The sequence below is a fragment of the Mycothermus thermophilus genome, assembly GCF_041956435.1.
Source record: "Mycothermus thermophilus strain CBS 625.91 unplaced genomic scaffold VTJ04scaffold_1, whole genome shotgun sequence".
Lineage (NCBI taxonomy): Eukaryota > Fungi > Ascomycota > Sordariomycetes > Sordariales > Chaetomiaceae > Mycothermus > Mycothermus thermophilus.
In genome coordinates, this window is record NW_027191427.1 from 3558182 (window position 1) to 3575781 (window position 17600).

Below are 17600 nucleotides of genomic sequence, written 5' to 3' on the forward strand. Positions count from 1 at the left end.
CGCCGGCCAGCAACGACCGCAAACATCCCAACCAGTTGAACTCTGACGGTTTTTCTGCTACTGACGGATAGACATTGGCCGCCTCCTTGGTTCTGCCATTTTGCGCCGCCTGGTTGACCGCGTCCTGGAGAGTCTGTGCAGACGTTTCGGAACCCGAGATGACGAAGGCGAGTTTGAGACCGTTGGCGGTGCGCCAACGTGCACCATTCCACGCCGTTACCTTCACGCCGTTGTCGTATGCACGTTGCCAGAAGGCTGGGTCGTCAGTCTTCCTATATTTGCTGGTGTCGCAACGTACGTATCCGACCTTGCCGAGGCGGTTGCGCACTGGTACATAGTAGTTTGTGGCAGCAAACGAGTACGTGCCTGTGCGGAGCTGATCCATGATCTTTTTGGGGATGTAGATGTCGTTGGCGTGGAGGCCACGTTTGAACATTGCATCGCTGTCGGAGAGCAGAAGAATCACGGCCTCACCCGGGATCCTGCCTGGCGCAGCACTCAATTTGACGTAGTCGTCCATCTCGTCAGGCAGCACGCCGCCCCAACCTGCATATGAGAAGCCGATGCCATCGTTGAACCACATGAACATCCGAATGTCGTCCCCGTCAGTCGGCCAAACGCCGGCGACAGTCTTCCGGATTTTCAAGTTTGTCGATTTCGTCCAGGGAGACGTTACAGTCGCCGTGGCTGCCCACTTTTGGCCTTCGTCAAAGTAGCGGTCCCAGGTCTTGACGCAGAAAGCGCTGTCATCACTGTATCCCTGGCCCAAGGAAAACTGCTGTTCGCTACCATCCAGTAGCATGACGTCCAGGGTCGGCGCCGGGGTCTCTTCCCAGTCGATGGGAAGCGAAGTGTCGTCGAAGCATCTCAAGTCGTCCCACACAAGCGATGAGACCATCGAAACACGATTCTTCTGGAATGGGTCCAGAAAAGGAAAGAAGACGGCGACGTTGGGCTTCGCTGAGTCTCCACCCTCCAGCGCCAACAGTTTGGGGTTGATCTTCCAGAAGCGAGCTGCGGGTTTGTCATCACCATCCGGGTAGGTGTCAAAGGGATCCCAGACGGAGTCGAAGGGCTCTTCGGCATCTTCCTCTTCCTCCGAATCCATCGCTTGCATATTCTCGTCGGAGCTTTTTGCGCTCACGGCTTTTATCTCGAAAGGTATCTGGAATGGATACGGCGTTGAAGGGCGCAACACATGCCCAGAAAGCGGGAAGGAGGTGGTAGCTCAGGTCTGCCGGTGATTTTTGTTACAACGCAAGAACGGCGCAAGAGCGTAGACCTATCAACCTAAGTGGGACCATGGAGGCATCGCTGCCGGCGATCAAATGCGGGAGTGAGGTTCGAGGATGATAAGAACCATGCTATTGACGTCAGCAAGGTGAGACTCTTGATCCGATCAAGTTCTAGACTCCCGGCTCTCACTAGGCAGTCGTGGAGCCTGCGAAGCAAGTCCATGTCTCTCGAAGACTAAGGTAGATGATCCATGATCCGGCGACCGGTATACGCAGATAACCCTCCAGGAGGCATCATTGAGATCGTGCTGTTCAGTCTGTCAGCATAACCTCATATTCCAGGCCAAGTCAGCAAGCTTACCTAGGTAGGGACCTGATATACATGATCCGTTAAGTCCTACCTGACCCTATCAAACATCTCACATCACCTCGGAGACTGACGCCTATCTGACCTAAGTACCTGACAGGTCTACGGTGTATGTAAGCACCTCCCTGGCGCAAGTACCTTCAGTAAGAAGCTGATCAATTTTTACGTCAGTGAGGGCACGGTAACTTCCATCTTGGCGATCTCTACGGATGCCAGATCAGGAAGCCCCTGAACCACGCAGGTAGCCAGGTAGCCGTGTTCATACTGTACGTATACACTGTACATCCATCCTCAGGCACCTGCCGGTGTCGCACGGGAGCTGTCGAGACGCCGTCTTGGCAGTTTGGCTGGGGCGGTGTTGGGCAATGTTTGTGTGACATTGATGGGACTTCACAAAGATGGTAAGGCGCGAAGGTAGATCAGATATCATGAACGGGAGTCTACACTCGCCTTGGAAGCGATTGTTCTTTGGTTGTTCCGTGTGCGCGCCGTGCAACACCCAAACAGAGCGTTTCCTGAGTACCTAGGTTAGGTACCCTAGGTAGGTACCTAGACGATGGATCTGTTCCGGCAACAACCTTACGGTCCATTTCACCTCCCATCTGTACCACCTATATGTTTATCTCCTCTCTCTCTGACGGAATCTGCCGGTCGGGCAGTGATCTTTCCATAATGGACCGGTAGCTCATGCCATCCATAGATGGGTTGTTTTGGTTGCCTGAGGCGTTCACGTCGCGTTGTGGTGGGGAGCTTCTCCAACTTCCCAACCTTCCCTCTCCTTTCATTCACCCCGCATTCAGGTCCAGTGAGGAGGTGAATTGCATCTACACCACCACTGCCACAAAATCCCCCTCCTGTATATATCTCAAGTTGGTTGCAAACCACACTGGAGCCCCTTGCTCATGGTCCTTCAAATCAACATGTCGGAACCCCGGCCTCAAGGCATCCCCCTCCAGGAAACCCCCAAGAGGCCGGACTATGCCAATTGCGCCGTCTTTCGCAGAAATACCCTGACCCCGCGATCTTATTACATCCCCGAGACATCTCGCTGCCTCAACGGCCGCTGGAGCTTCCACTATGCCCTAAGCCCGTTGAAGGCCCCGGACCCCGCATCCCCCATCGATGCTTCATGGACCACCATTGCCGTCCCCGGCCACTGGCAGCTTCAGGGGCATGGCCACCCGCACTACACCAACGTCCAGTATCCCATCCCCGTCTGTCCTCCCGACCCCCCAACCGATAATCCCACGGGTACATATCGCCGAACATTCTTCATCCCTGGCTCCTGGGCCCGCGACTCTCATCTACGTCTTCGCTTCGACGGAGTGGACAGCGCCTATCATGTGTGGGTGAATGGCACCCTGATTGGCTATGCCCAGGGCTCGCGGAATCCCCATGAGTTCGACGTGACTGCCCATGTCACCTGGGATGGCGCAAACGAGGTCATGGTGCGTGTCTACCAGTGGTCTGACGGGTCCTACCTTGAAGACCAAGACCAGTGGTGGCTCTCTGGTGGGTTCATCTCTCCCGGGCCGTCATGAGCCTCCTTAAGCATATCTAACCAGAGACTGTCCCAGGCATCTTCCGGGACGTCCACCTAATTGCCCTTCCATCCAAGCATCGCATCGAGGACTGGTTCCTCCGAACAGACCTGGATCAAAATTATCGGGATGGGAAGTTGAAAGCTTCATTGATTGTCGTTGCAGAGTCGCGCGTCGTTGTCTCGGCATTCCTCAGCGAAGTTCAGGGGACTGGCAAGGTTGTTCTAGGCAGGGCGCACCAAGAAGTCCATGGCAACTCCGTCATCCACCTCGATATCTTTGTCCCAGTTCCTAAGAAATGGACCGCGGAAACGCCATTCTTGTATGACGTCGAGTTGGCCATTCACTCAAAAGATGACATCGCCAAGGGGGTCACATCTAACCCCTTTCACACAGTCCGTCAGAAAATCGGGTTTCGCAAGGTTGAGATCAAAAAGGGTCTTTTGTGTGTCAACGGACGCCCCATCCGGCTCCGAGGTGTCAACCGTCACGACCACCATCCGCTGTATGGTCGCGCCGTGCCTGAGGACTTCATCCGGAGGGACCTGATCCTCATGAAACAACACAATATCAACGCCATCCGTTGCAGCCACTACCCAAGCCACCCCAAACTGTTCGATATGGCTGACGAGCTGGGCTTCTGGGTCATCGATGAGACGGATCTCGAGTGTCACGGCTTCTATGACGCCGTCGCCCGTGCCAAAAACATCCCGGAAGAGATGGACTATGAGGAACGGAAGCGACTTGTGTTCGGCCTGGCTGCCGAGTACACCACGAACAACTCGGCATGGTCTGCCGCCTATGTGGACCGGATTCATCACATGATACATCGGGACAAGAACCACACTTCAGTCATCATCTGGTCGCTGGGGAATGAGGCCTTTTACGGCAGCAACATGCAGCGCATGTACGAGCATGCTCACCAGCTGGATCCCACCCGCCCTGTTCATTACGAAGGCGACCGATACGCCAAGTCCGCCGACATGTACAGCTTCATGTACGCCCCCGTTGACGAGCTCATCAGGCTGGCCAAAGATGAGGGCGTACGGCCGGACGGCTCTTTCGACAAGCCCATCATTCTGTGCGAGTACGCCCACGCCATGGGCAACGGTCCAGGCTGGCTGGAGGATTATGAGAACGCCTTCCAAACGTATCCTCGACTACAAGGCGGTTTTGTTTGGGAATGGGCGAACCACGGGCTGTGGAAGGAGGAGGCTGATGGGAAGTCGTACTATGCGTATGGAGGGGATTTCGGGTAGGTTCCGGCCTATTGCTCCCTGCTATTGTGCTCGTGCCCCGCTGACACGAACAGTGATGTTCCCAATGACGGCACCTTTGTCATGGATGGTCTATGTTCATCAAACCACACCCCAACTCCAGGACTCCTCGAGTTGAAGAAAGTGATCCAGCCGGTGAAGCTGGTCTTCGAAGACCGGTCCACACTCGCCATTACAAACCTGTACAACTTTGTCGGCCTCGGTCATCTTACGGCAACATGGAAGGTAGAAGAGCTTTCTGACCGGTATGTTGCTGTCCTTGCGTCTTATGTTCGTTGTCTGTTCCTTCTGACCGACCCATCTGCAGGACGATTCTTGTTGCTAGCGGAGTCTTGCAACTCCCTGAGGTTGCTCCTGGTGCGACGGCGAAAGTGCCTCTGCCCGAGTCTGAATTCAAGCTCCAGGGTCGTCGTCCCGGGGCTGAGGTTTACCTAACTGTATCTTTGCGCCTAAAATCTTCAACGGCGTGGGCAGATGCCGGACATGAAGTCGCCTGGGTGCAGCACCAACTCCTCAAGACTGGACCCGAGATAAAGCTCTTGCCTCCGCATCCACCCCAGCAGGTGAACATAACCTCGACGGCCGATGAGCTAGCCATCAGAGGGAACGGTCATACCTTTGTGTTTGATCAAACACGAGGCGTCCTCACCCGGTGGTCCGCTGCTGGCGCTCTGCTCTTGCAAGCAGACCCAGCCACGGGCGCCGCCATCCTCCCATCCGTCTGGCGACCACCAACCGACAATGACCAACGAGCTTCGCTTGCCTACTGGCGTCGTTTCGGTGCTGACTCTCTTACCACACAACTCCGATCTATCGAGGTCTCTCCACCAACCCAGGAAGGTGTCCGTGTGGCCATCACAACCTTCCACACCCCTCCTGTGCTTGACTGGGGATTGCTTGTCCATGCAACCTATTTCGTTTCGCCAGGTCGTGGGACACTTACCCTCCTGGTCCATGTCTCTACCCTTCATACCCCTCCCCATGGGACATTCCCGCCGAAGCATATACCACGGATCGGACTCAACCTCCGGTTGTCCAAGGCGCTTGACAAAGTCGACTGTAAGTTCAAACTGGGTCTCCTGATCAAAAAGTAGGTTTGCTGACCACCTTTATCCCACAGGGTTCGGCCTTGGACCAGGCGAGTCATACCCGGACAAGCGCAACGCGCAGCGGATCGGTATCTGGCGGGACTTTTCTGTCGACGATCTGCACACGCCCTACGATGTTCCCCAGGAAGGCGGAAACCGCATGGACACTCGATGGGTCACGGTCCGCGACTCTTCGGCTGTGGGAGCCGGACTGCGAGTCACGCCCGCGCCTCCCGCACAGTGGTCGAGCGAGCGCGATCGCGACTTCAGCTTCCGGGTCAGCCGGTACAGCGACAAGACGATCGAGGAGGCGCGGCATCCGTGTGAGTTGGTGGGGAGAGAGGAGGAGGCGACGCTCATGAGGTTGGATGTGAAGGTTGCGGGTGTTGGAACGGAGGCGTGCGGACCGGGGGTGAGGGAAGACTTGAAGGTGCCGGTTCCTGGGAAGGAGGGGGTGAAGTTTGGGTTTGTGTTGGAAGCGTTGGGGGTGTGAGTTGTGGGTGGGTTTGGGAGGATGATCGTGAGGTTGAGATCGTCCTCCGGTCCATGGCTTGAGCGCCTGAGGAACAGGGTGTTAACTGAACTGACTGGACAACATGATATTGGAGGTTATTGGCATCTAGTTAGGCATTGGGGATCGATATTACTGGAAAGTTAGACAGCGCAAGAGAGGGTATGAGTAGGTGCCTGTCTTCGGAACAACTGGTTTTATCTGTCTTACCACTGACCACAGTGTCAGAACAGCATAGAACAGCGAGGCCCTTGTTTACGAATGTGAGCTCCATAGACACTCAGTTGCCACAATGAAGAAGAAATATAAACAAAATGAGACTCATCATTCCATAAGCATCATGACAGCGGTCATGTCCAGTCGTTAACAAAATCCAAAAAAGAGGTATCCTTGTCTGCCAACCTACCTCCGACGAGCCCCATCGTCAAGCCATAAATCATGTCAATCAGGTATCCAAAGGTATCTTCGAGGGTCATCGAGTGAATCCAAGCTCTATCATCCAAGCACTCCCTCAACTCCGCCATCCTGCACCCCATAAAAGCCACCAACTCGAGATCTTATCCATGCTCATGCAACAAACAGCGCATGGCTCGACTCACCTCACTTCTCCAGCCTCTGCTTGCTCAGCTTGTACGCGACGTCGACCGTGCCGCCTTCAAGCCAGTCGTTCATCAGCACCACGAGGTGCTCCAGCTCAACCGTCTTGAGGACGTTATCGCGGACCTGGGCCAACGTCAGCAGCACGAAAAGCATTTACCACACCGAGGAAAGATACTCACCCAAGGCAAAATCTTATGATCACAAACCCCCTTGGTCGCCATCAACACACTCGTCGTCTCCCCCGCCCCAATCACCGAATACGCCACTGCCTTGGGGATATTCGACGGCGTCGCCTGGCACTGGATATTCACAAACGCCTTGCCCCTCTGCTTATCCTTGGCCAACACCCCCGGCAGCGACCTGAGAATACTCTCCCCATCCAACGTCGCGTAGGTATCATCCCCGTACGTGGACAAGGAATCCACGCTATCGAGCATGATCAGCCTCTTCCTATCCCTGCGCAGCTCCGCCACGGTCCGACGGCGCATGTCGTCTAGGTTCCCCGCCACGATGTCCGATCCGCGCAGCGCGTCGTCGAGGTGCTTGCGCTTTTCTTCTGCGGTGGGCGGGGCGCAGACGTCGGTGGGGACGCCGTCCCAGCGCAGCTGCACGACGATGATCTCGGCCGGGTGGGACTTGAGGAAGTTGACGACGCCTTTCAGGAACGCGTCGTACGCCATGCCCGGGATCGCGCTGTGCTGGAAGTAGTGCCGCTCGGCGGGGGTCAGGGCGCCGGTGGGGAGTACCGCGCGATGGCATCGCGCCGGGCGGAACTCGAAGTAGCGTGCCCCGAGGCGGAGGAGGGTCTCGAGGGAGTCCTTTTGCGTGATGGCCAGGCTGAAGATGATGTTGGGTGCGAGCAGGGCGATGGCGCGCCCCGCCAGCGCGTCGGTGAGGGCCGAGAGGTATTTGTTGTTGTGGATGAGCTCTGCGACGATGGCGCCGCCGACTTTTTTGAGGATGGCGTGCGTGCTGTCCATGGTGTTCATGCCCACGTCGTGCGGGGAGGGAAGGACGAAGCGGGTGAAGGGTTTCTTTTCGAGTGGGGAGCCCGGAGGGGCGAGGTCGCGGATGTAGTTCTCGTAGATGGGTGTGACGGTGACATAGCATTGATGGCGGTTGGGGAGTCTGCGGAGGAGGCAAGATGGTGTGAGTTGGGAGGGTTCACTGGATTCTGGGATGGTAAGGATGGTCCTTACAAGCCATGGCCCGGGCCGGCTTCGTAGAGGCCGTAGCAGACGGCGAGCTTGTTCTCCCAAAAGATGGATGGGGTCTGGGCGATGACCTCCATGGTACCGCCGCTGGCGTTTCCGGTCAAGGCATTGACGTTGATCCATTGCTCCGTGACCAGCTTGTTGTTGTGGAAGACCTTGAAGGTGAAGCGGCCACGCTTATCCAAGAAGCTGGAGATAGCCTTGGCGTCGACCTCCATGGAGACCTTGTGGAAGCGGTTCAGTTCGGTAAGTCTGACATCGTGTTTGGGCACTGACACCTCAATGGCGCTGCCCGGCACGGCGAGGTAGGCGTAAACATCGACTCCTGGTGTGCAAGTTAGAGCGGTGGCCAAAGACGGTTGGGATTGAACATATCTCATATGAGATGTTCTTGTAGGACATCTCACTCAACTGACCTTTACTTGGCATCTTTGACGATCTTGAGGTTCTTCAACCCACGATGTGTGTATGTACTTCACTCAGGGGCTTCGATGGCTTCAAATTTTCGGGTTGTCTGGTTTGAGGTAGTTTGGCGATTCAGGAGCAAGTCTGGCTCCTTCTGACAAACAACCCGGAACCTGGAGCCCAACCGCTGAGTGAGATCCAAGTGTTTCATGAGGTTGGGGTCTCGGGTTCAGCTCACCTTCTCCACCCCGCCGCGAGGCTCCGGCGTCCCCATCCAGCTGTGTTGATCGGCGACTCTCAGGGCCACTCACGGGCTGGAGACATGACTGGCGCCGGCGCCACCGGGATGCGGGGTCGACCTCAGCGGCAGCAATGCGGCGTGGGGGCGGAGCTGTGTCAATTGGGAGTCTCCATCTTGCACGGCGGATGACGGGTGCGACGACAAAATGAACGGCCTCAATTTTGGAAACTCTAATGCTGGTGGAGGAAGATGCGTTATTGAATGGCTAGGGTGAATCTCAGGGACTGCATCCATCTGTTGAACCTGAAGAACGGAAGGGCCTTCAGGTCTTGGGATTCACATGGCCTGACGTTGCGCTGTGTTGATGTTGGCAATTGTTTCCCAGCAACACATCGTGGATACGCGGGCAGTGAAGACTGCCGGGATACTTTTTTGTAAAAAGGTATTTGGACATCTAAGTTCCGTGTTTCCTAATCATGATGGGAAGTGTCAAGCATGGGAGGTTCGAGTCTTGTGTTTGAGCGATGCGTACTCCGTATGTGCTATAGTTTGCAGAAGCTGGCCCTACACCTCACTTGCAGAACAATGACATTCTTCAGGAACGGGCTCGGCTCAGCCCGCTGCTGTGGTGCGTCAGCATGTGATGTGGGTAACCTTATTATGCTTAACGATACTTCCTGCGCCAGGAACCGACATGCCGACGGCGCTTTGACTGGACCTTGTGCATCTGTTGCTTGTGTCATCATGCAGAGATCGACTGTTTGTCCAAGCCACGCACCTACATCAAAACTACCGGATGCCGTTATGCCTCGCCGCAACCATGATGGGAGTGCGGATTCCATGTAGCTTTTTTGACTGTAGTCGTGCGCATCCCTTGCAAGATTTTAGTCATGGCGAGCCACAGGAATAAGTACACGTTCGAAGAGGCGGGGAGTGGCGCACGCCGAAGACGACCGCGGGAACGGTCTTGGCTTGCCGGCCAGCATCACAACCAAAACTAGCCTCAACTTCTTTCATCCGTTCTAGACATGACATCATTTGAGGGCCACCCTCGCTCCCGACATGAGGCTCATGCATCGCCTCTAAGAGCATCCTGTACTTGAAACCATGATCTAGAAACCGCCGGATGCCATGGCCGACGACAGGTTATCCGCACGGTCCTTCTCAACTCAGCCGACCCCTCAGTCCTCCTACTTCTCGCCTGCAGGCCAGGTTACCGCAACCCCGGACACCTCCGGAGGTTGGATAGGCAACTCCGGGACACCATACAACGAGGATGTGGAAATGTGTCAACCGTGTGATGTTCCGCCGATACCCTCATTTCCCGTACCCGGGGTGCACTATCATCAAGTTAGGCCACCGCCTGTTCATCCTGGATATTCACAGACGCCCTCATCTTACGCGGATTCATACACAAGTCACGGCCAGTGTATGGCAACATGTGAACCAGCCCAGGAGTATCAAGACATGTATTATGACACCTCTATTCGTACAGACCGTCATCCTCAAGCAACATCACAACGACTGGGGACAACACCAACATCAACATCACCGCCAATACAAAACCCAAGTTCTCAACCATACTATCACACGACATCACAACCACCTGCAACAAGGTCAACGACAACCCTAACTCTGGACTCGACATCTCAACAACCCTATCACCCACCATCACAACAACCGTCTGGGCCAACATCCACCTCATCGCCAACACTCAACCTCACAACATCTCAACAACACCAACTCAACAACCCCAACCCCCATCGTACAGTCAACCAGCAATCGACCCAACAAATCCAAATCCCCCCCTACGGCTTCTACTCCGCCCCTTCAGCCCTCACCTCCTCCTTATCACCACTCGAAGCCGTGTCCACACCACCGCCTCCCCCTCCACCGCCGCCGCCATCATCAGAGCCCGAATACCTCTCCTCCGCCAAAACCGCCCAGAAACTTCGCAAACTTCTCCAAGCCGTCCCGGAGCTGGACCCACGCTTATACAACGTCGGCGAGGTGACGAATCCAGGAGGACCCGAAGGAGAAGGAGAAAGAGAAGGAGGACGACGACGAGAACCGGACGAGCCACCCCTGCGCGGCAACACCCCGAGCACCCCGCCGTCCCACGTGCCTGCGGAATATCGGCATCTTCATCATCATCCACCACCACCCCCAAACCGCGACCCGGCGGCGACGATGCTCTTGAAACCGCGCCGCGAGATCTCCGAGGAGCAGGTGAGGAGGAGTAATGACTTGCACGTCGCCCTGTCGGATAATTTTAAGGGCCTGGTTGGGGGGTTTAAGACGCTTTGGGAGAAGCCGAGCTAGATGACCCGAAGAGACCGCTGCTTCGGGGTGTCTAAGTATTAGGTTCCTGTATGTGCATAAGTACATGTCTCTTGAAGAGGTAGAGGGGTGTAATAATATCAGGGGTCAAGGTCGTGGTTATTGGGTATAGATTGACACGATGTCCTTCATGAGTTATGAGAGGGCATATGTCATAGAACTTCAGTCCCGAGACAAAATGATACCTCTAGTACGCTATTTGCTTGCTTCAACGCTCTCTTCTTCATCAGGTCATCGGGTCATGTCTTAAAACAATGTGACGTCAAACGTGACACATGCCTCAACCATTGCCGCGTCTCACAAGATCTCGTCGATGGATTCATCCCCAAACCCCGAGCCGGGTCTGTTGTGTATCGTGCCACGAAGCACCGCATCGGCCAAAAGAGCGGATGTCACTGACATGCTCAGGCGTGGATCGACACACTCCCGACGGTCCCTACATGGGATAATTATACTATCCTCTCCTGGGCTTGTCATTGTGCAAGGCGATTCGACTCACGCAAGGGTTGGGATCGAATGCTGATCACCTTTCGCTGTCAGGGAGACTGAGGGAGCCGAACTGCGCATCATAACCGGGAGGGGACAATGAAGACAGGGCAATGCAGAGGGTATTCAACATTACGTCTAAATCAGGTATGTACTGGACGGTCGGCGCTCAAACAAGCCAAAAGGAAAACATTTCACAGACATCTCATGATAGGTCGGCATCCAGCCGCTCCCAAGACAAGAAAATCATGCAGAAATATGTAAATATTGCCACACAAAAACCCAAATACTCACAAAAGGCTAAGCCCACCCCCCAGGCCTGGATGTCTTGTCACATGTAGCCATGAGGAGCATCACGAAAAAAAAACCCTTATCCAAAACCCCCCCAAAATACTTTTAGTGGTAGCCGACGTAAACCTTGATCGTAGTCTTCCCTGGCGCAATGTTGAGGCCAATGCCGTCTTCGGCCTCCATGCCCCTGATGTAGGCGTTGTCAGCCCTGCCGCCGGGCCAGATGGTGGAGTCGACGCCGCCCTCGGACATGCGGCAGCCGGGAACGTCCATGTCGTAATGCATAGCGACGAGAGCGGAGCAGTCAGCACCCGACCAGCCGTTGTTGCTGGAGTTTTCAAAGTCGAACTCGGCCCAGACGCCAGCCCATTGGCCGTGAGGGGTCTTGGGAATGCTGCCGGGGGCGAAGGCGCAGACACCCTGGGTGTTCTTGTCGGCGACGACGGTCTTGGTCTCGCCGGGAGCGAGAGTGAACCGGAGAGGAGTCTGGCCGGACATTTCGAACATGCCCGTCAAGCTCTTGCCGTCAGCGCCGATCTTGTTGGCGCAGATAACCTCGTAGGGCTCCGAAGCGACGTTGATGTACTCCTGGACGTAGCGGTACTTGTGGGCGATATTGTTGGGAACGAGCATCAGGTTCGAGTTCCACGGGCAGCCGTTGGCCATGCCCAAGTTGCCAACGAAGTGGATCTGCTCTATGGTGACACGCTTTGACTTGGCAGCGGCCGTGTTGCTGCCGCAGAAGGGAATGTATTCGTCCGACGGCTTCTCCTTCTCCTTCTCCTTCTTGGGCTCAGCGGCCTTGGTCGGGGTGACGGCGGCGGCAGCGACCTCGGGGGCGGCGGTGGTCTTTGTGGGTGGCTTCTGGTGGACGTTCTTTATGTGAACAGCCTCGCCTCGCCTGTGGTGGTGAGCGTGGTGGTTGTGGGCCAGCCCCGAGGGGTGGGCAACAGCGCCCAGGGCGCCGACGAGGAGCAGAAGGTTGGTGAGCTGCATTTTGGAGTGGTTCTTTTGAGTCCTAGATCCGGGCCCTTTGTCTATCCAAAATCGTAGCTGTAGTCGTAGATGTCAAGACGAGATGACTGTTGGCGAGATGGTCGATCGTAAGCCAGCGCCTGCTGACGGTCCCAAACGAGCTGTTTATTTTCGGCTTCGACGAAAGGAACGACGCGGTCAATCGTGACGGAGACAAGCTCCTGGGTGCGAAAGAGTGTGTCGCGCAACGACGGGGTGTAAAAGAGCGAACTGAGACGCAAAGATCTCGAAAAGAGCGGACGAAGCGCGAAAACGCGTTGGGGAAATCAGATGTTGGTGGAAGAAGGGAGAGACGGAGTCATTTTGGGGGAGAAGTAGGAGAAAATGGGTTCGCAGGGCCCAAGCGGCCAAGAGACCCTGAATGAGGGAGCAGGGGTGGTAAAATGAGCCGAGACCCGTTGTTTCCCAAATTGGGCCCGGCAGCCGCTGAGCTAAGTCATGGTTCCTGGGCGACGCACCTTCCAGACTCTGGTCCCTGAAAATTGCCTCGAGCCGAGTGGACCAACCTCTGTGCCAAGAGTGGACCCCTGTCAGGGACACACGGCTTGTGATTGGATGGTGGCCTCTTCGGAGCTGCCATTTGTTTTCATGCTTGGAGCAACAAGAGCACTCAACTTGACGATGTGCCGCTTCATGCAAAGGGAAGCACGCCACGTGGTGGGCATTTTCCCGGCAGTGGACGGGAGTTGCGCTGTGGGAAACGGAGTGTTTGTGTTCACTGCTTTCTCTCACAGATTCCCTCATGACTGACAGCTTCAACACAAGTGATCAACACAACGCAGTGAACAGTGCAGCGCTGAGCAGAGACGCGATGGGCATCAGGGGCAACGACGCCATCCGCGCACTGACGGATTGGGCGACATCTAGAAGTTGAAAAACTGGGGCATGTCGCAGTGTCTGTCGCTCTCCTGACCCAAGCGGTCATGGCTGGGCCCTTGGCTTGTTTCTTTGTTTCGTCTCGGTTGCAGCGAAGAATGGGTTGCTGTTGGCGAACTTGTTTTTTCACTTCACCGCTCGCATCCATCACCTCCCAGATCTCTCTCTCATGCGAGGCTGACGCTGTATCTTGGGCCAGATCTTTTCCTTGTGCCGACCGCAAGCCTGTTCCCATCTGGCTGGGGACAAGGCCTCCGGCGTTTTCAGTGGGAACTCTGCTCTTCCTCAACAGCAGAGATGTTGATAGTCATAATTACCCAATGAGCCTGGAAACTAAGGACCTACAACAGAAGCGTATGAATGAAAGAAATGATAAAATGAAAATGCCGTTGAAAACCCTCATCTCGGGAAATCGAGATCGATCTCACTGCTGCATCCGATTCTGGGTCAAAGCAACGTCAACTGTCCGGCTCCACCCATCCACAACAGCGCCAAGCTTTGATCCCCGCAACGGCGATCCAATTCTTTGCAGCACAACACCAAAAAAGCCCGACCCAAGGACAGGGACCACAAGGCCAACGACAAACGGTGTCCCACGCAGCGTACGGAGTATTGCTCTGGTCATTGTCACACACAACCTGCCTCGAACGAACAGGGGAGACCAAGCGCCCCTCGTCTAGCCTGCACAAACGGCCCGGCTTGCCGCTCGTGCGACCGATATCAAAGATCAAAGACCTTTTCCGACGGCACCCCGCGGCCTCCTCGACAAGGCTGCCCCGCGATACCGAGGGCGCCTGGCAACCTGTAGACACCGCTCCCCCAAAGCCCCGATCCCCGTCTAAACAGCTCGTACAGCCAACCGCCAACCATGCCTCTCGACACATCCACCTACAGCCTCGCCCTCCTCCGGGTCGACGGCCGGCGCTGGAACGAGCTGCGCCGTGTCCATGCCCAAATCCGCACCCAGGCCGCCGCCGACGGCTCCAGCTACCTAGAGATGGGCAACACCAAAGTCATGTGCGTCGTGACTGGGCCTAGTGAGCCGGGTCCACGCCGGGGAGGTGTTGCGACCGGAACTGGCGGTGGTGGTGGAGCAGGAGGTGGTGGCGGTACAGTTGGAAGCGGAGGGAGCGCCGAGATCGTCGTGAGCATCGTCATCGCGGGGTTCAGTTCAATTGATCGCAAGCGGCACGGGAGGAATGACAAGTACGTTTAGTCCCCATCCTCCCTCCTTCCCTCCCTTACACCATGATGACATGACATGACATGACATGCTAACATGCTCCCTCAACTACCAGACGAACCGCCGAACTCCAAAGCACCGTCGCCAATGCCCTCGCCGCCAGCCTACACACCCACCTCTTCCCGCACAGCCAGATCCACGTTTCCCTGCACGTCCTCTCACAGGACGGCTCGCTCCTCGCGGCGCTTATCAACGCCGCCACGCTCGCCTGCGTTGACGCCGGCATCCCCATGGCCGACTACGTTGCGGCCTGCACGGCCGGCTCGACATCCACCTACGCCGCCAACGACGAAGGCGCCGACCCGTTGCTGGACCTCAACCACCAGGAAGAGCAAGAGCTGCCGTTCTTGACGGTGGCGACGCTGGGCGAGTCGGATCGGGTCGTGGCCCTCGTGTGCGAGAGTCGTGTCCAGTTGAGCAGGTTGGAAGGGATGTTGGCGGTGGGCGTGGATGGGTGTAAGCAGGTGCGCGAGATTTTGGATCGGGTGGTGAGGGAGAAGGGGAGGAGGATGATTCTGGAGGGAACGGTTGAAAGGGGAGTTGGGTTGGACGATATGGAGGTTGATTAAAGGTTGTCGGATGGCGCTTGGGGTCTTAATGGGAATTCGGAATGAACAAGGAAAAGTCAACGGGCAAGATATCCAGGTGAGAGGTTTGGTTTTCGCTATTTCTCCTTACTACCTACGTCACCAGCTGAACGCCGGTGTGGTTGCTTTTTGAAACGAGATGAAAATGCAGCAAACATATCCCAGAGACTGCGCCAATGATGCCCTCGCTAACCACAAACGCAAGACCAGTTTTACACGCAATATACAATGCGCACACATACGCGCCCCTCATCTCCACTTTACAGCTCGTCATGCGAAGTCTCCGGCTCAACGGACGGCTCTGATGCCTGAGTTGAAGCAGTCTCCGACTGAGCAGCTGCCTCGCTGGCTTCCGGAGTCGCGGTTGTGGCCTCCTCAGACGTCGAGGACGCAGCCTCCTCCACAGAAATGGCAATCAGACCCTCGGGCAGCTTCTTCTTGACGCCCTCGCTCAGGCGAATGGCATCAATCCAGCTCTCAACACTCTCCACCCCGAAATCGGCCGCATCGTAGTGGCGCCACCAGCCGCGACGGGCGTTGACAGCAATAATCTCGACGTCGCGAGCGGGAAGGTCCAGAGCCTTGAGCAGAGAAGCAGCGCCCTCATTGCTGGCCGGCACCTCGTAGAAGGGGAACAGCTTGCGCTTGCTCTGGGCGTGCTTGAAGGCCAGCTGGGACAGGCTCTCGAGGCCCTTGCGCGCCTTCTCACTGCCACCCTCGGGGACAAAGGCCAGGACGCAGGTGTGCGACTTGTCGGTCAGGCACTCCTTGATGAGCTTTTCGTGGGTGTTGATGGAAGGGATGGGGAGGGCGGTTTCGACGATGACGGGGACTTCTTGGGTCGGGGCGGCGGACTCGGTGGTGGAGGAGGTGGGCTTGCTGGAGGAGGAGGCCTTGGACTTGGAGCTAGTCGAGTCCTTGCTCTTCTTCTCCTTGGAAGAAGCCTTGGGAGGCGGACACTCGGGGTTCGGCTGGCCGGCCTGGGAGAGGAACTTGACGATGGCGTCCTTCTTGAGCTCGCCATCGTAAACGACGTGAGGGGCATCACCGCCGGGCAGAAGGATCAGAGTAGGGAACTTAGTGATGCCGAACTTCTCGACCGCCTTGGTCTCCTTGTTCCGCACCTGGCCGATCTGGATAACGTCGGAGAAATCGATAGCGATGGCCTTGAGCAGGGCCGATGTGGTGCCCTTCTCAGTGAAGAGGATTGCCTTGGGGGAATCCTTATTCTCGGACAGGAACTTGTCGAGCGTCTTGTCCTCGATGCGTGTGACGTAATTGTTGATGTTCTGGACGACCGCCTCGACGATGGCGCTGGCCGTTCGCTGGCCCTGGTAATCTTGGACGAAGGGCTTGCCGCCACCCTTCTTGGGGCGCACAATCTTGAGCGTGGGGAAACCTTGCACGCCCATCTGGCCGCACAGCGGCTTATTAGCGTCATCGTCGCAGTTGACGGCAGCCACCTTAGCGAGGCCCTCGAGGTTCTTGGCTGCCTTCTCGTAGGCCGGCTTGAGGTTCTGGCAGTGGCCGCACCACGGGGCATAGAACTCGACGACCTAGAGGTCGAGTCAGCTACAATTGACGGGGCGCGCCGTTCTCTTCTCGGGTCAACTCACTGAGGTGTAGTTGCTCTTGTTGATCAGCCGATCGTAGTCCTTGGCATCAACCTGCAGGACAGGTGACTTCTTGGTGTACAGGCCGGCTTGAGCCGATGGCAGGGCCGACAGCAGGGCCACTGCCACGGCACAGAGAGAGTGATGGTGCATGATGGACGGATTGAAGCTGAGCTTGGTCTAGAGGGGGGAGGAGCAGTTACGGGAAGATGGTCACAAAGCTGCGGGGCGGGAAGCAAGTGGAGGGATAGAGCCTCAATGGCGGCTAGCAATTCATCGATTGGAATCTGTAAGTCAGGATATCCCGTAAGTGTCCGGGCGCACCGGATCTTATCTAGTTGTCGTATGGTGAGGACGAGAGGTAGAGTTCAAGCTGGCATTTTTCCGACTTTGGCAAAAGAACACATTGTCCAATCCATGAAATGCAATCATGTTTTGGTGATGGAGAAGGCGCCAGAAACACGGAAAGATGGCCCAAGCTCCCGGCAGATGGTGGGGCAACCAGGCAGCTGTGCCGCTGTCTGGAGGTCTTGGCGGCGGGATCAAGCACCCTGACCCGCCCAACTGACACCTCCTGGCGCCACCTCTCCAACGGCCGAGACAACGACGAGTGTCTGTGGAGAGGGCGAGGCTCCCACACCAGGGCGCAA

The 17600-nt window shown here is 56.3% G+C and overlaps 9 protein-coding genes across 9 annotated transcripts in view; 4 read left to right on the top strand and 5 right to left on the bottom strand.

Moving 5' to 3' along the window:
- Nucleotides 1-1108, bottom strand: part of VTJ04DRAFT_1311 (uncharacterized protein) — a gene marked incomplete at both ends in the record, with an annotated part of 6468 nt that extends 5360 nt beyond the window's left edge. Inside the window, one exon of the mRNA XM_069358985.1 lies at nucleotides 25-1108. Within this exon, the coding sequence (XP_069223919.1) occupies nucleotides 25-1108 (1084 nt within the window). The remainder of the gene's footprint in view (nucleotides 1-24) is intronic.
- Nucleotides 1109-2522: 1414 nt separating this feature from the next.
- VTJ04DRAFT_1312 (uncharacterized protein) lies at nucleotides 2523-6001 on the top strand (the record flags this gene model as incomplete). Its single annotated transcript, XM_069358986.1, has 5 exons — nucleotides 2523-3114; nucleotides 3180-4398; nucleotides 4456-4665; nucleotides 4728-5479; nucleotides 5541-6001. 5 exons carry the CDS (start codon nucleotides 2523-2525, stop codon nucleotides 5999-6001), a joined length of 3234 nt encoding a protein of 1077 aa, XP_069223920.1.
- A 618-nt stretch (nucleotides 6002-6619) lies between these two features.
- On the bottom strand, nucleotides 6620-8262 carry VTJ04DRAFT_1313 (uncharacterized protein; the record flags this gene model as incomplete). The annotated part of the gene is made up of 4 exons (XM_069358987.1): nucleotides 6620-6742; nucleotides 6799-7747; nucleotides 7819-8158; nucleotides 8250-8262. The coding sequence occupies 4 exons, from the start codon at nucleotides 8260-8262 to the stop codon at nucleotides 6620-6622; spliced, it is 1425 nt and encodes a 474-aa protein (XP_069223921.1).
- An 802-nt stretch (nucleotides 8263-9064) lies between these two features.
- Nucleotides 9065-10801, top strand: VTJ04DRAFT_1314 (uncharacterized protein; the record flags this gene model as incomplete). The annotated part of the gene is made up of 2 exons (XM_069358988.1): nucleotides 9065-9107; nucleotides 10251-10801. The coding sequence occupies 2 exons, from the start codon at nucleotides 9065-9067 to the stop codon at nucleotides 10799-10801; spliced, it is 594 nt and encodes a 197-aa protein (XP_069223922.1).
- A 617-nt stretch (nucleotides 10802-11418) lies between these two features.
- VTJ04DRAFT_1315 (uncharacterized protein) lies at nucleotides 11419-11646 on the top strand (the record flags this gene model as incomplete). Its single annotated transcript, XM_069358989.1, has 1 exon — nucleotides 11419-11646. The coding sequence occupies one exon, from the start codon at nucleotides 11419-11421 to the stop codon at nucleotides 11644-11646; it is 228 nt and encodes a 75-aa protein (XP_069223923.1).
- A 55-nt stretch (nucleotides 11647-11701) lies between these two features.
- On the bottom strand, nucleotides 11702-12592 carry VTJ04DRAFT_1316 (uncharacterized protein; the record flags this gene model as incomplete). The annotated part of the gene is made up of 1 exon (XM_069358990.1): nucleotides 11702-12592. The coding sequence occupies one exon, from the start codon at nucleotides 12590-12592 to the stop codon at nucleotides 11702-11704; it is 891 nt and encodes a 296-aa protein (XP_069223924.1).
- Nucleotides 12593-12614: 22 nt separating this feature from the next.
- VTJ04DRAFT_1317 (uncharacterized protein) lies at nucleotides 12615-13296 on the bottom strand (the record flags this gene model as incomplete). Its single annotated transcript, XM_069358991.1, has 2 exons — nucleotides 12615-12856; nucleotides 13170-13296. 2 exons carry the CDS (start codon nucleotides 13294-13296, stop codon nucleotides 12615-12617), a joined length of 369 nt encoding a protein of 122 aa, XP_069223925.1.
- A 1079-nt stretch (nucleotides 13297-14375) lies between these two features.
- VTJ04DRAFT_1318 (uncharacterized protein) lies at nucleotides 14376-15319 on the top strand (the record flags this gene model as incomplete). Its single annotated transcript, XM_069358992.1, has 2 exons — nucleotides 14376-14713; nucleotides 14806-15319. The coding sequence occupies 2 exons, from the start codon at nucleotides 14376-14378 to the stop codon at nucleotides 15317-15319; spliced, it is 852 nt and encodes a 283-aa protein (XP_069223926.1).
- A 278-nt stretch (nucleotides 15320-15597) lies between these two features.
- VTJ04DRAFT_1319 (uncharacterized protein) lies at nucleotides 15598-17103 on the bottom strand (the record flags this gene model as incomplete). The annotated part of the gene is made up of 2 exons (XM_069358993.1): nucleotides 15598-16893; nucleotides 16954-17103. The coding sequence occupies 2 exons, from the start codon at nucleotides 17101-17103 to the stop codon at nucleotides 15598-15600; spliced, it is 1446 nt and encodes a 481-aa protein (XP_069223927.1).
- Nucleotides 17104-17600: the final 497 nt, after the last annotated feature.